At 47.3% G+C, this 15,393-nt stretch overlaps 1 protein-coding gene across 3 annotated transcripts in view; it reads left to right on the top strand.

The window, feature by feature from the left end:
- The window catches only part of LOC112564238 (nuclear hormone receptor HR96-like), a 210,326-nt gene that overhangs the window by 18,044 nt on the left and 176,889 nt on the right, over nucleotides 1-15,393 (top strand). Inside the window, exon 1 of one of the 3 annotated variants that reach the window (XM_025238922.1) lies at nucleotides 9,959-10,188. The exons of the other annotated variants lie outside the window; for them this stretch is intronic. Within the exon in view, the coding sequence (XP_025094707.1) occupies nucleotides 10,158-10,188 (31 nt within the window). The 5' untranslated portion in view covers nucleotides 9,959-10,157. Of the gene's footprint in view, nucleotides 1-9,958; nucleotides 10,189-15,393 lie in introns of those variants that run through there. 3 annotated transcript variants of the gene reach the window in all.

The following is a 15,393-nucleotide window of genomic DNA, read 5'->3' on the forward strand; positions in this document are numbered from 1 at the left end:
AAGCAAATCATCAAGCCCACCGACTGCGCAGGTGACTTTCTTTTCGACTGTCATTTTATTTCCGAGGATCTTGGTTTCACATCCTACCTCCCACCCCCCCCGATTCGATGCATGTTGTGGGCACATGAGGTGTATCACCAGTTTTTTTTTAAACTATTAGATGCACAAATATTATGTATGTTAACGTATAGGGTTGAGGAATGAGGATTGGGGGCGGATTCAGACTTTATTGAAGGTGTTCATTTATTTGCATGAAAACGTTTTTAGTGTCAGTTCTCGCACACATGATACTATGATATATGGAGAAACGATGAGATATCCTATTAGTATTAATGTATGTACTCAATGTATCTGTTACTAGCTTCAGGTCCTTCGAACGCGAGCAGACCGAATTCCACACAAAGCATCATCATGTGTTAAATGTGCATCTACAAAACACAAGAATGGGGGTGTCTGATGACTTCTTTTTATTGTATAATTAGGGTTTTGGCTATGTGTGGGAAAATCAGGGCGTAGAATATGTTTATCCGTTTTTAAGAGTGTTTAAACAAAGAGACTTATTGATAAATAACATCAAGGCTGTTATGGAATTGTTACGAAAACTTCAGCTACTGATCGATTTTCATTTTATCGAACATTTAAATCGTGCACTCTCTTGTATATTCTTAATACCCATTGATCCTGATACTGTACTTGTTTAAATCCTGATCGCTGCCTTTGGGGTACTCTACACAGCGGTGAACTGTCACGGTTGCCTTGGTAGCTTCACTGTGTCACGTGACCACCAGAGCGTGGAAGCAGCGACCTTTACTGAACATTTATCTCTCCTGGAAATCTTTACTAGCTACTTAGCCAGCATTAACGTGCGTTGACAATGATGCTTTCCTTCTGGGAGCAGTCTTCGTACTGCTGTTCCACTGCTTCATTCGTAGAACGTCAGGCTAGCCCCCACCCCCACGCAACAACACCCCCCCACACACACACACCATGTCATGTCTAACGAGAACCTTCTCAACCCTCCACCCCTCACGCCTTTCGGTAATTTAATGTGCTTGTACAACACTTTGCGCATATTATTAAAACCAAGCATTGTTTTGTCAGAGCAGCTCTGTAGAACTCATTATGTGGCGAGGGCAATCCCTCCTTCCTCGTTTTCCCTTTGACGTCATCACTTGACTTTTGCTCATGAGCCTTCTTCACGTGCATTATTCTGTTAGCTTAAACCATCACCGTAGAATGTATGGTGTGTCTGCTTCAGAGGGGAAAACCCCCTTGTATTTTTTTGGAAAAAAATCAGTTCGGAGAAGATGAAAAAAAAAAAATGTACGTTTGAATACGAAGATATTAAAAAAAATGTAAAGGCAAATTTCGTACGTACATGAAAACAGTTGTACTCTCGCACACGCACGCACGCCGGCACGAAGAGAAAAGTCTAGCGCAGGGGCTCTAATCCGTCTGTCACCATGACTTGACAGACGTTGGAGTCATCCCACCAGGCCATGTTTCACGTCTTAATGCACTTTTGTCGTAGCAGCGGCCCCCGCTACCGTTCGCCCATGCGAAAGAAGGAAAGAACAAGGCACTTTGTTTTCCCCGGCTTGCCCATGATAGATGAAGGCTAAAAAGAACGGCGCGATGATTTGTTAATCACCTCGACTCCCCGCGTCCCCTCGCAGCCTCCGCTCGCACGTCCGGTCATTTGCCTCCCCTTTCCTCCACCCGGCTGCTGGCTAAACTCGCCGCCAACACCGATCATAATATATGACGCACTGTTGGTGTCCACCATCGCTTTAGTGTCTTCTTGAGAAATTGGAGCCAGCAGTAAAAAGCTTTTGACCCGTTGATGTCAGACATTGCGTCGGCGCTGACTCAGGTCGGAGTCCTTGAACAGCGTTATCTAATCCTGTGAGACTGCGCAAATGTCGATTTCTTGTCGCGATGGTCATACTCTCCTCCGATTGCAGCCCCCTAAGCACAGGGGGCGAATTAATCTTGCCAGAGGTGCCGTGCTTTCGCCCTTTCATAAAAGCGTTGTCTTACGTTAATCATCCGGTAACGGATAGGACGGTTTACGCCGCCTTTTCTTAATTTGAAGGAGCGAGAGGGAGAGAGGAAAAAAAAAAAACTATTCTGTTATAGATCCATCCCCTTCTCCAAGCACGACTAGAGATACGATGCTTAATCACCAGGAGGTCGAAGCTACGGGTTGTCAGGCGAAGCACCAGAAACAAAAGAGGTACCTTTAGGCGCAGACATGCGCAGATCTCAGATTGATCTATAATGTCTATTATATCACCCTACCCGCAAATCATATGACGATGACCTTACAAGTTGTCCAGAGTCGCATGTTGGACAGCTTGTCCCGATTCACAGGTTCAGACCCAGATGGTTTGTGGAAGACTACGCACACGCCTTTTGTGTTTCGTCTTGTCAGATGCTAGTATGAATGCGGCCCACACACGAGACGCGCCCTCTTTTCTTTGTAGCCTCGTTTCCGAGTGTTCGCGATTTTTAAAACTCGAGCCTAAAGTTAAATTGTGCACAAAGACTTGAAAACACAAACACGGCTAGCTAGGTGTGGTTACACTATTTCATCTGCACTGACGGTGTGTATGTGGGCGCGCGCGGGTTCGCCTCTATGTGTGTCTGTATCCTTGATCCTATGAATAATATGCAAGTGCAGATATCACATGCAGCCGTATCATGGCCTTGGTTTTGGGATACACGCTCTGTTGGGAAAAAAGTGACTTCAGTCAGACAGTCGCCAGCTAACAATTTGACATTTATCGGTCACTCCATCATCTCATTAGGTCTAACCTTCAGACACGGCGATAACTGTGTACCAACATTCCTTCTGGGCTTCCATGCCTGACACATAACATTCCGGTGAGCACATTATTCCGCGTATCTACTGTCTTATTAGTGATTACCGAGTGTGCCGTGGATTTTCGATCGCTGTAGCGTCGACTGTTTTAAACAACTCGTTTTATGTCGTTCACTGCAACTACCGGTTCCGAAGAACCACAGCAGAAATATACTGACTCAGACCACTAGACCCTTGAAATTTTATTGTCTTCAGAATTTCACAGCCCCCAACTCTCTTAAACTATTTTGTTCTCCATGCAAATGGGATTTGATGACGATGATGATTGCGGTGACGAGTGTTATCTCTTCTGCTGTGACATGAGAACGGAGAATAGAAAGGGACGTCACTCACTCATGTCACGGGGTGGACTATGGATGTCACACTGACTTGTTTACATTTCTGTGACAAGTCATTGCAGTCACACCAACGTCATGTTGCGCGCAAAGATGGACGGACGCAAGCAACCCCATTCTTTTCGGAGAGATCCCTCTCTGCCTTCCTTGTTGCCATGCCTGTACATTGTACTAGGTTTAGTCTCTGCCCCTCTCCCGCTTTTGTGTGTGAGAGAGATATAGTAGGGCAGTGGGTGGATAGAATGGACGATGGAGATGTGGGGGCGGGTTTCAAGAGTTCAGCTGTGCATGTGAGTCCTGACAAACATTCAGTGTTGACAGGGGCAATCACTAGATACATGGTTGCCTGCTGTTGCATAGTCCCTCTTGCAGGAATGCAGACTTGTTAAAAAGCAGAAGAAAAAGAATGTAGTTGAGCCATTTTGGCGCCTGATTAAATTAGTAGAGAAATACACCCTTAACTTAAAAAATTCTGTTTACGTATACGATGCAGATCATGTGTCGGTAACAGAAGCACAGGAGGACGGGATTGTGTGATAGTGGTGCAGGATTGGCTACAACAAGCATGTGCTGGCTATGGCTGATGTCATGAAAGGGGGTGAGGAGTTGGGGGTTGGGGAATGTGTCTGCATCTGCGCTGCTACCTGAGACCTTTTATTGTATTGGCGCACACGTTATGTCACATCTGCAGTATGTTGTGGTGGAGTTGATCATGGTACTGGTGGTGGTGGTGACTGTGGTGGAGGTTCTGGCAGCTGAAAGGCAAGAGGGACAGCATGGGGGTCCTTACTGAAGTGGAATTTGGCTGTATAGAAGGGCTTCGGCAAGACGGACATACTTTTTGACAGGTTCTCAACATCATCAGACGGCGTCGTAGTTGTCCGTTCTGCAGAAGGTGTGATGAAGGATGTTTTTAAGATTTTTTTTCAACGTGCCAGATCTTGGACTCTTTTCCTTAAGCCATTAGAAAACACGGTAAGAGGATTGAGGACGGCAACTTTGCGTCAGCTACCAAGATGACTGTTGACTACACCATTCTGCTTAAACAAACTTTAAAACGAACTGAAGCCCCTGTATAGAAGCCAGAAAATAAATAGAGACCCGTTATTGGATTGCTAGATCTCTGACGTCGCTGCCTTGCTTTACTTGCCATTCTTGCCAACGCGTTTTATCATTGGACCCTACTCACCGCTTCGCCAACTATTCCCCCTAAAACCTCATTCATCCCTTCCCGCCAAAACTCCATCCGCCCACACTCCATCTATGAATATTGTGCGAGGTTTTTTTCAGAATTTTTTTTCGTTTTTTACAAGGATGAAATGGGATGTTTATGGGGGCAGTTTTCGATATAAATATAAACCGATATAAACCGATCGATATACGTATAGATGTATATGTTTTGGAGAGGAGAACTTTGCAACGAATTTTTCACAGTAATGTCGTAAATGTTGTTTCTACGCCTACATTTCTCTCAGCCGAGAAGATCATCCTTTATGGGTTCTTGCTCGACTAGAGGCAAGCGTTGGGAGTAGGGGTGGCTCGATTTATAAGGGAGTCGCAAAAGCTTGATGGTCCAGTCGCTGACCGTCTTCGGGGACAGTGGTGGAAGGGAGGAGACTAGTGGTGGGTTGAAGGCTTAAATCCTGTTCCACGTCATTGCGTTACCGAAATAAAACCAGAGCTTGAGGTGCAAACAGCTTCGCATTTTTTTTTTTGTTTGACTGCAGCTGTAGAGTACTTCGTAACCGTAGAGAACTGTCAGTCAAAACCGAGACGGCAGCTCATAATAAATATGGTATGATAACAACCTGTGATACAGGACGCAGATAGAGGAGACACGATGTTAATAACAGACGCCAAAAGGTAGGGATGATCCCTGGCACCAGCGATCATATGGTACTTTCTTTCTGTATGTATACCTTGAAATCACCCATCATTCAACGTCTGAGCGCTTATTGTACTCTTCTTCACCACCTCCTTACCCTTTCCGTCTGAACCAAGCGGTTAGCTGTATTGTAACCCTTCTATGTAGTAACCCTCCATCTGGTAACCATCTCCATCTCCCACCACCACAAGAGCTTAATTTGTACAGTTTCGTGAACGGGAGATGAAATACGATCGCTCTTGCAAACCTCTTGGAATGGTGACCTGTACATCTGGCACCTGTAGTCAGCCGGCAGTTCCGCGCCCGTGTCTCTTACGATTCACCGCCAGGCTGTATTTGAGTGAGACATTCTGCTGGATAGTTTGCAGCGCTCCATGATTAATGATTTTGCGCCGTGGCCATCATTTTGCACGTAAATGCATGCCTTTTGTAGTTTCGTGTTTCATACCCGGCCGTAACCACTGCACACTTTGGGCACGGCGGAGAATTTAAAAGCTTACGGGCTGCATGGAGCTGACACCCACTTGTGCTAGTATAAAGTGATTGCCAGCGCATTGTTAGCCAAGTGGTAGTAAACCGCACCGACAGATGAAAGGAAAAATGCCTCCTGCACAAGAGTTTATAAGGAGATAATAAGATTAGGTGAAATAAATACTTTTCTGCTTTGGCAGCCGCTCCCATTAAGCTTCATTATGGTTGGCTTCCGTTGAAAAAGCAGGACGCGTTTTCCGTCCACCGTCCAATGCTTACCCTTGTCGCCCAGTTTGTCGCTCGGCTGATCTTTTCTTCGGTCGTCGTCTCGCCACGAGATGGCGCAGAGAAACGCTGCTTGCCCAACGTCCAGGCGTCAGACGCGTGCGTTGTCGTCAGACGTGGCGCTAGCGGTAGCGGCAAGGTAAGCTCCGCAGCCTCGGGCGGCAGTTGTGCTCCGTTTCTAGCGGAGTAACATGTTTAGTTACGTGTCAGGAAACGGATTTCTGTCAGCGAATATTTCCGCTGCTGTCGCCGCTTTCTGGGTCTGGGCGTCAGAGTCAAGTTTGAGAGCCGGAAAGACAAATTGTTAAGCTTTCATGAAATGGTAGGAACAAACCATTGGTTTACAGGAGTCCTTGTAGTCTCCAGAAAGGACGAGAGATGAATGGAACATATTACATAATTGAAAGAAATCTTTTTGGACTTGAAGTTAACTTGTGAGTGATTATTAGTATGTGGGATCCTAAATATCTTCGAGTTTCACAGACGATAACTCATGTTTTTTTTCTGTTTAAAGACAAGCTAGTACTGACTGGAAAGCGGACGAGAACGACGTCACCTTAATGTTAATGTCGAGTCCGGGACGACACGAGGGTGACGTAACACGCTGGCAGGTATGATAAGAGCTGTCCTTGTTTGGGACCGGACCACTTTATGCACGCTAAATCATCGGCTGATGACACGCGACCTCATTTTAATACGGGTATTTATGGGTGGAAAGAGAAGTGCGCGGTAGGAACGGCTTTGGCTTGCCCCGAGTTCACCAGATAAGGATATTGTAAAAAGGTATGCAACGTCAAATAATAAAAGAGAAAAAAAAAATGCTGACAGCTAGAGGTGTTTATGACATTGATTTCCGGACTGACAGTCATTAAGTGCTTTGTCGGTTTGTTTTGTTGCCCTGTCAAACCTAGTCTTTGACCCTGGTTCTGTATTTGTATTCCTGTTTTCTTGGGCGTTTACCAGCGGACCATCTTATGCTCTCTTCTTACGTTTTTTCAGTTGTCTTCGCCACTCTCTGAAGTTTGAAATGAAACTCTTACATCATACGATTGCTCGACACGTGTACAAATCTTCCTCCCCCTAACACTGGTCTTAAGCACTGGAAACCGTTTACACGCAATGCATGATGTGTCGATTCCCGCAGTGGTCCAGTCTTCTTTTGAGAGCTTTGCGACCCCTGTCAGTTAGGCCGCCTGTTTCTGCTCGCAGAGGTTAGAGCGTCACTTGACTTTCACGCGCGCGGCGCCGGGACAGACAGCATTCACCGTTGAAGTTTTCAGCAAAGGACAGGGACAGCCTCGGGAACGTAATCTTCACGTAATGCGTGCGTTCGCGCACAAACGACTCATCTTCCTGCGTCATCCAACCCCTCACCGCGCCTTCCTTTTTCTTGTTATGGCCGACCTGCGCTAGCTGTAAATGATGACAGAAGTCCTCATCCCCCCCCTCCTATTTTTTTCGTCCCACCCACTATCCTCTGCCGCCCACTTCTTCGACCGAAAGAGAGGCGCTGAGGAGAGAAGATGCTCTAGTTGGCCAGCCGGCGACAACAGTAAAGCCGCACTGGCTCACCCCAAAAGCAAGCGAAGAATTCACGGGTAGTGAACGGTTGCCATGGTTGCTTGAATAAGGAAACGTCAGTACGAAAATGGAGAGGTGAAAGCGTTTGGATTTGTGTGTGTGTGTGTAAGGGGTGGGTGGGTAGAGTATGGTGGAGAATGTGACAGCGGCAGCACTATCAAAGAGGGAGATAAGTGACAGGGCTGGAGAAGGAGGCGCGAGAAAGTCTGCGGATTGGCGTGGGACAGGCACACGTGACACCCGGCATCATACGGTGACTGGCTACCGGACTGGCAAGAATTGTGGTTGTCATCGTAGACTTGGTGCGCGACGTGACTGACCAGATGGAGTAGACTAGTAGAGGACAGGATTGAGTAGGGGAAGTGGGTTGGAACTGCTCTTTTTTCCATCCGATCCGACTAATCATATAAAACATGTTGAAAGAAGAAGAAAAAACGAAAAAACCGCAATCCCAACTCCCGAACCATTGCAGAGGACGAAAAGCTATGGCATCATAGGCTTAGATCATTTTCATAGCTTTACTGCAGTCTTAAGGCCACCTTTACAACGTACCCCAGGGGTAGAGCATTCCATGGACTTGTATTACGTTTTATAAGCCTCAACTTTAAGAATTATTTGCTTTGTTGACGCCAAGACAGTTTTTGTCGGTTTTGATTGTCATATATACTTTTCCATGTTGATTGCCAAGAAAAATAATAGCTCATGATACTGGAAACAAGGCCAGTCAATAACAACTGGATTAAAAAAAAATTTGCGTTTTCATTCTCGTTAAAAGAGAGATGCTGTATCAGAAGAGGAGTTGTTTATAGCCATCAACTTACGATTGTTATGTTAGGTTACAAGAGTCAAGTATTTGGGGTGTGGTCAAGGATGTAGGAAGACGGTAACAGTGAGCCTGGCTGCAGACACTGCTCTAGGATCACACCAGCGTGCAGTAAGCAGGATGACGAAACAAACAGCACAAACATACAGGGGTGGGGTGGGTTGGGGTGGTGCTGATGTTCAACAGCAGGCCACAGCAAAAATGCTTGCTTCTGGGGAAACAACAAAGCGTAGCATCTGTGACTCAGCTATTTATATATGTGTGTGTTGCGCGTGCGTGTGTGGGAGAGAATGTAGCGAAGTTTATTTGAGGGGAGGGGTGGCCAAGAAGTGTAATGAGCAAGTGCTAACAAAATTACATCTGCTGTCGTTATCATCTAACAGATTGACGTTCGATAGCCAAGTTGCCAGTAATGGACACTGTGATTTCTTTCTGACCTCTTGACGTCTTGACGTATCGTAGTGGTTGCCTCAGCAGGAGCAGTATCAGCTCAGAAGCTTCACGCATCGCCGCCGTATTCTTCCTCCCAAAATACCCTCTTCCCCCCGACCACTGCCTTACGTCACAGTTACCTTTTTAACCCTTAAGGTACTAGCAGACTGCGCTGACCTGACGGAGCCTAGCCCCCACCCCACCCCACATTTTTTTTTTTTTTTTGGCGCTCGCAAGCTGTTCGTGAAAACTCGTGTAGATGGAAATTAGTTTCGATTTTCGTTAGCGTTTCATTTTTTGTGACAGCCAACACCGGTTTTACGGCATGACATTTAACTTCTTACAGCGGCCATCCTTAGCGGCGGATATGTGGCTTGTGGTATTGGTCGTGCTCAAGAAACATGGCCTTGGCTTCCCCCCTCCTTGAGGTTATTGTCGCCTGTCACGTGTTCGTGTTCCGGCAAAATGTTACGTACGGGCATGTTATCGGCCCACCAGAGGGCGCTGATGTCTGCTGGTGGTCTGCATCTGTTCCTGTCTTTTGTTGTTCTTGGGTTTTTTTGGTGTGCGATGACTTGGTGAGAGCTGCAGTCTGCAGCAAGGACGCCGACGTTCGTAAAAACAAAACACATGCCGCTTGTATCATTGTGTGTCCGTGTTCTTTTTGGATGTGTATTGTGATATCTTATTAGAAAGTCGCAACAGTAACGAAACGCCTCTCCCCTCCCCACTCCACGATAAAAAATAAACAAAACAAACAAACAACAAAACAACAAGCAAAAAGAAGCTTGAAGCGCGCTGGCATACACTTGTTCACAAGAGGGATCCAGAGAAGGAGAGTGCAGGGAGCTGATAAGAACAGCCGGAGAGGTGAAAGGTCAAACGATAAGCTAGGACCCCAGTGACAGGCGACTGGAGGGGTGGGTGTGCCCGTTAGTGTGGAGTGTGACCGGCCTGCTCTCTCACACACACAACTCACGGACAGCTCATTGCCAAGCTCTCGTACGTCAGAGTGTGGAGGAAGACAGCCTGAGACATGGAGACACTGATCCTCACAGTCTCCAGTAGCGGCACGTTTCGCCACACAGCCTTCTGTATGTCAGACCACCAAGTGCACTGCTTTCAACACGCACGCACGCACACGTACACATCGCAACTCTTTTCCCCTTTCCCTCTCTCCTCCCCCCCCCCACTTACCTCCACCACCTCTCCCTACGCGCGCACACGCACACAGGGCCGGCCCCGCCACAGGCGCGCTCCTTCACAGCCACACAACACACACCGCGCCAACACACGCACACGCTCACCAAGGCCGTCGAGCGGGGAGAGCCTGTGGGAGACGCTCGCTTGCTTGCTTGCGAAGCCTTTCACGCTTGTCCCGAGTCGGCGCCTAAGCTTGTGGTTATGATTGACTAAAAAAAAAAAACCCAACAAAAAAACAAAAAAAGCTGGTCAGTGGATATGATTCGCACTTCGACGAGGATTTCCCAGGGTGAGCCAGACAAACCGCTTCTTTCTTTTGTTGTAGTTGCTGTGATAACCTGTTGTAATGTTGTAGGCGCTTGTCCATGATACCCCCACCACCCCACTCGTTTGTATAACTGTCGTACGATATCGTATCCTGCACTGTGGAGCTGATAACCCCACAGGTTCGCCCCCTTGTGCATCACTGTTCTTGTCACGATACAAGAACCAAGAGCCACGGCGGACATTCGCTCCATGGCGAGGGCCCCAGCGAAAGTTTTCACGCCGGCATGCATGTAGAGAGGCACAGGGCCGCGCGTCGGCGTTGACTGAACGGGTACGTCAGGATATGGGGGATGGAGGGGGAAAAGGAAAGGGGGGGGTCCGTGACTGGAAAACGGTCAGATATGTTTAGACCGTGAGATATCTGAGAGTAGAGAAGGAAACTATCGCACAAGCGGAGGCGGGGACCATGTGTAGTGCTTGGTATGCCGAGGGTCAACCGGTGCAAAAGGGGGGGGGCTGTTTACCTTTTTCGCCTAGAGGGACAAGAGGGGTTAGCTGTGTTGCTTTGGCAGTCAACGGGCCTGACAGTCTTCAGATAGGTGATTTAGTACGTAGAAGAAAAAAAAATAGAAGAGGGAGATATTGGGACTATACTGTTTTGTTGATCTTGGGTGGCGAACAACGCTTGGCGGTTAAAAAGGGTGTTTGCAGCGATTTGTACAGTTCACGGTTTTGGCTTGTATCACTACGCGGTGCACCGAGCAAGATAGGCACCCGACCTTGCCGTATCGCAGCGGATAGCAGACGGTTTCGTGATAAACTGGGCACATGAAAATGTCGCTTCAGAATGGCGTTCTCATTAGATAGCGTGACACTCTGTGTGTGTGTGTGTGATTGCGTGTGTGTACGTGCACGCACGTGAGTGCCGGTAAAATAGTACCTGCTCACATGCTCGCTTACTTCATCAGTCACTGGAGCACATTACAGACTGAAATAACTTGGCCAGGGAAACCGCCTTCCCGTTCACTAATTTCGTTTTACTTTGATTTCTTACTTAATTTATATTAGTTGGGTGCGGAGATATTTCACGTCGGAATAGCCCATGATGTGAGTCGCTTTGAGAGCAGAACATCAAAGATGGTAACCAAATAGGGTGGGCGAGCGGCGCTGGGTCTGAAAAGGGAGAACGGCTCATCTTCTCGGCTTTTGCGGTAATAACGGTTCCCAGACGTCGCTTTCATTTCCAGATAGAGATGCCATGCCACACATCATTTCTTTCGTTATCTGTACCCAGGCTGACGCTCCCCCTCCCCTGTATCCCTGCCCTCCCCCCTTCCCGGTGCAGGGCCCAGTCCCTCCTTCCTCCTCCCCCTCCTCTGCTCAGCTACCTCCGTTCTGCGTGTTGCAATCCCCAGGCCAGTAGAGTGATAAAACCCAGTTCTTGTTGAATTCCAACCAGCGCCGTACATGGAGGTGATGTGATGGCGTCATTGCACGCGCATTTTGGTTGACAGCACCGCTCTGCACAGGTTTGGATCTGGTCGCTGTCATACCTTCTCTCGCGCGCTGCCACTGATGTGCACGTGAGATGACTGATGAAAATAAGAAAGCAAATATTTGAAGAGCGGCGTGTTTCACCTTGCAGGAAGACCCAGTCCCGTTATTACAAGTGTCACATCTTTTTTTCCAGTCACTGTGCGCCGGCTATCAGGGAACTGGCACTGATGGATTTAAGAGCCTAGGTTGACTGTCAGGTGTGTGCAGACAACACCTGAGTTTTCACCCTCTCGACAAGGGGAAGGGGGTAGAGAGAGAGAAAGAGAAATGGAGGTGTGTCTGAACAACTTTATTGTCTTTTCGTTTGATTGTGAGCATAAAACTATTTGTCATGCGAGGTTACAGTTAAGGGCAGGTAAATCCAGTTCGTGACGTGCTTTTCGATGAGCATGACAGCATGATAGACTAGACTGTGGGAATGATCCCTGATTGTTCAAAATTAGGTTAAGATAAGCTGATATAATGTTCAACTTTATCAAGTATACACACAGGAGTATGTATAAATGTCGGGGTTTTTTTCTTTTTCTTTCTCCCACCCCCAACCCACCCTTCCATTTGACATGCTTGGGGCTGCAACAATCAGAATGTAAAGCAGCCATCAACATTCGCGACAACGGAGCGCGCCCTAAGATTGCGCCCTTTTGTGCTTTGCATGTCTTGGCTTTTAGAAGCACTGTTATGCAGATGGCAGCACCGCGCTTTATGCTAGAAACAGAAATCGTTGCTTTTTGTGGCTTTGTTAGAAACTGGAATTGTACACGGGTCGTTGAGAGCGCGCGTCCCTTTGGATACCCTTATCTGTAAGATCGGCTAGGGTGGGGATAGGGGGGAAGACGGTGGCCGTCTCATAGCTGGGACCTTGTGTCAGCCTTCTGTCTGCAGTGGTGGGTGGGTGAGGACAAAAAGCAACGCTTTCTGGCTGGTTTTGACACAAAACCTTTCAAGCGAAACGCATTGCGATAAGAGTTAGATGATCCAAACCTGCAGCAAGTTTCTTTTATAAAATTGGAATTACATAGCCACTGGACAGAGAGACACACTGGTTGGGGACATCGGGAGATGGACTGGTATTCTGGACATGTAGATTTGACAAGACACACATTGGCCATAGATGAACATTTGCCATCCAAATAGAGGAATAGGCGCCTTTGATGTAGACATTAGCCTTCTCAGACGATTGCATGGGTATTTGTGTTATCTAGCAGTGGTTGTAGTCATTGTTAGCAGTTGGCGTAGCGAGGGTCTAAAGGTTCCATCCAGAGTGCTTCCGAAAATAAGTTTCCTTGCAACTTTGGACACGGGTGGGGGTGGCTGAGCACAGAGATGAAATGTTTTGAATTGGGACACGGGCGGCTGAGTGAGCACGTTGTGCTGCATTTGGCCACAGGCTGACTTGAGTACAGAGGTTGGTAATGGTGTGCTTAGGCAGGGGCTGGTCACAAGCATTGATTGTTCTGTATTTGGACACGGAGCTGACTGAGCACAGATTGTGCTGTGTTTGGACACAGGCTCATCCAGCACAGACATTTTGCTGTGTTTGCAGCGAGCGACGGAAACGTGCGGAAGCAGAGGCTGGTACTGGTAGACAGGCGGCGGGGGTCTGCAGCATCCTCCTCCTCGTCACGGGAACTGAGGACTGCTTCATGGAAACACACAGCAGTCGTGTCTACATCGTGTCGGGCACCTAACCCAACCTGCAGGACAATACACCCCGATATCCTCTGTGCATGTCTTAGGGAGCACCATACACACACAAACACTCAAAGGTGGGTGGGAGTGGGGATGGGGTGGAGAAAAGTTGAAAAAACAGGTCTTGAGAGTGATGACACTAATGCAGGAGAGGAAGAGGAAACGATGAAGATTAGAAGAAGTTGTGCGGTGTAAGACAGTCGGCTGCATTAGCAAGTAGTGCCGTCTTGCTGTCTCCACACTTCCTGCTGTGCTTCCTCTAGTCAGACTGCAATTTACTCTTCTCTCCCCCCCTCCAAAAAAAAAAAAAAGTCTGATTAGTGTACATTCCCGGGGGAAAGTGTGTGCAAGTACATGACTACTTTTCTGCTGTTAAACGTTGATCTTTTCTTGTTGGAGCCAGACATCAATTGAAAGTTTTTCTTTTTATTGTTATCCCTTGGTAGGTTTTATAGCGCTGCTGTCATACCCAGCATGATAAGAAACCCATCGAAAAATTGATAGTGTCGTGCTTTATTGCTGCAGACTAGGTATGATTTTCGCGGTGGAGGAGTTTTTATTTTCTGTGAATAAACTGCCTTCGTAGGCTTATTGCCTGCGCTCTTCTCAAAAGGCGTGAGCTATGAATACAAAAAACCACCTTAGTCATAGCTTGTGTGGTGTACCCTGTCGTCATCAGTTACCACCAGAGTAAGTGTGCCGGCCAACGAGGAAAGCGGAGAGTGGCTGCTGAAACTGGCGAGAACCTCAGACTACCTGGCGGTGGGCTGTGCAACTAGTGTCACCTGCTGTCAACAGTGCGGTCACCTGTTGAAGCTCACGTCACGTCACGTCGTCACCTTCAGTGTTATTGCTGCGCACATCACTCATCATGCGCCGTAGCTCGCAAATGAAACATAAATAACCGTAACCTTGTCTCTTAATACAATTCAACATTTTAATGCTTTATTGTATGTGGGCGAAAATTCTACTTTTGGCATGGTCTTTTTCACCACTGGGGAGAAGAATTATTTTTAAGCTTATGGGTGGCTTCCGTCGTCACATTGAGTAATGTTTAGTCTCTCATCCTGTAAGCTATGTAAGAATGGAAAATATACAGACGGTAAATATGCTAGTCTGACAACCTCCGTTCCTTCGTGTCGTGTAGGTTTCGTACGGGTGGGTGGATGCGAAGCAGTAGTAACCCATAACCGACATTATCGACCCGACGTAAATGCCACCTCTGAACTCCGCCACGGACGATCCTTTAAAACTCGACAATAATGGGCGAACATTTGAGCAAGTCTGGCAAAGTTTTTATATAACCATCGCGTAAAAACTTTGCCTAGTTTTCTGAAACGTTTCGCCATTTTTTGTGGGGTTGAAAGAAGACCCTTTAGGATACCAAAGGCCAGAGACTGTGCCGGAAAGTATAGAGAGTAAGTAGCAATGTATGTTGGAAAACAAAAGAAAAAAGAAATGCACTGGCTATTTGATTGGAGGTAAAAACTTTTGACTCTTGATGAGAGCAACTAAAGTGAAGTTGCTATCGTCTGATCGTCTGTCTGTTGGAGCAGAGTTAACTGCAGCAGGTGCTAAACTATGACCAGGCCTGTGAAATGCGAACGTCCTGTCCGAGGTTACGAAACGGGAAACGAATTATTCCCTGTGCCCTGACTGCGACATTTTCGTCTTTGTGTTAGGTGCTCTGTATTCTGTCGTGCCCCTAAGTGCATGCACATCTATTTCGCACGCACTAGCGAACATGCACAGGGTAAAAAGGGAAAACAAAGTTGGAGGGAAGAGATGAAGAAAGAGAAAGGTTGAGTGGGGAGGGAGGGGAGAGAGATGCTGGGTGAGTCAGTATGTTATCTGGTCGGCCTGCTCTTTTCCGTTATCCTGTTATCAAAGGCGGCCGAGCGCATGTCTTGTTGATGCACATCTTTTACGAGAAGTATACCAGGCAGCGGTGGGTTGCTGCAGTTTTTCACACTTTGTCAAG

Source organism: Pomacea canaliculata, linkage group LG5 (assembly GCF_003073045.1).
Source record: "Pomacea canaliculata isolate SZHN2017 linkage group LG5, ASM307304v1, whole genome shotgun sequence".
Classification (NCBI taxonomy): Eukaryota; Metazoa; Mollusca; class Gastropoda; order Architaenioglossa; family Ampullariidae; genus Pomacea; species Pomacea canaliculata.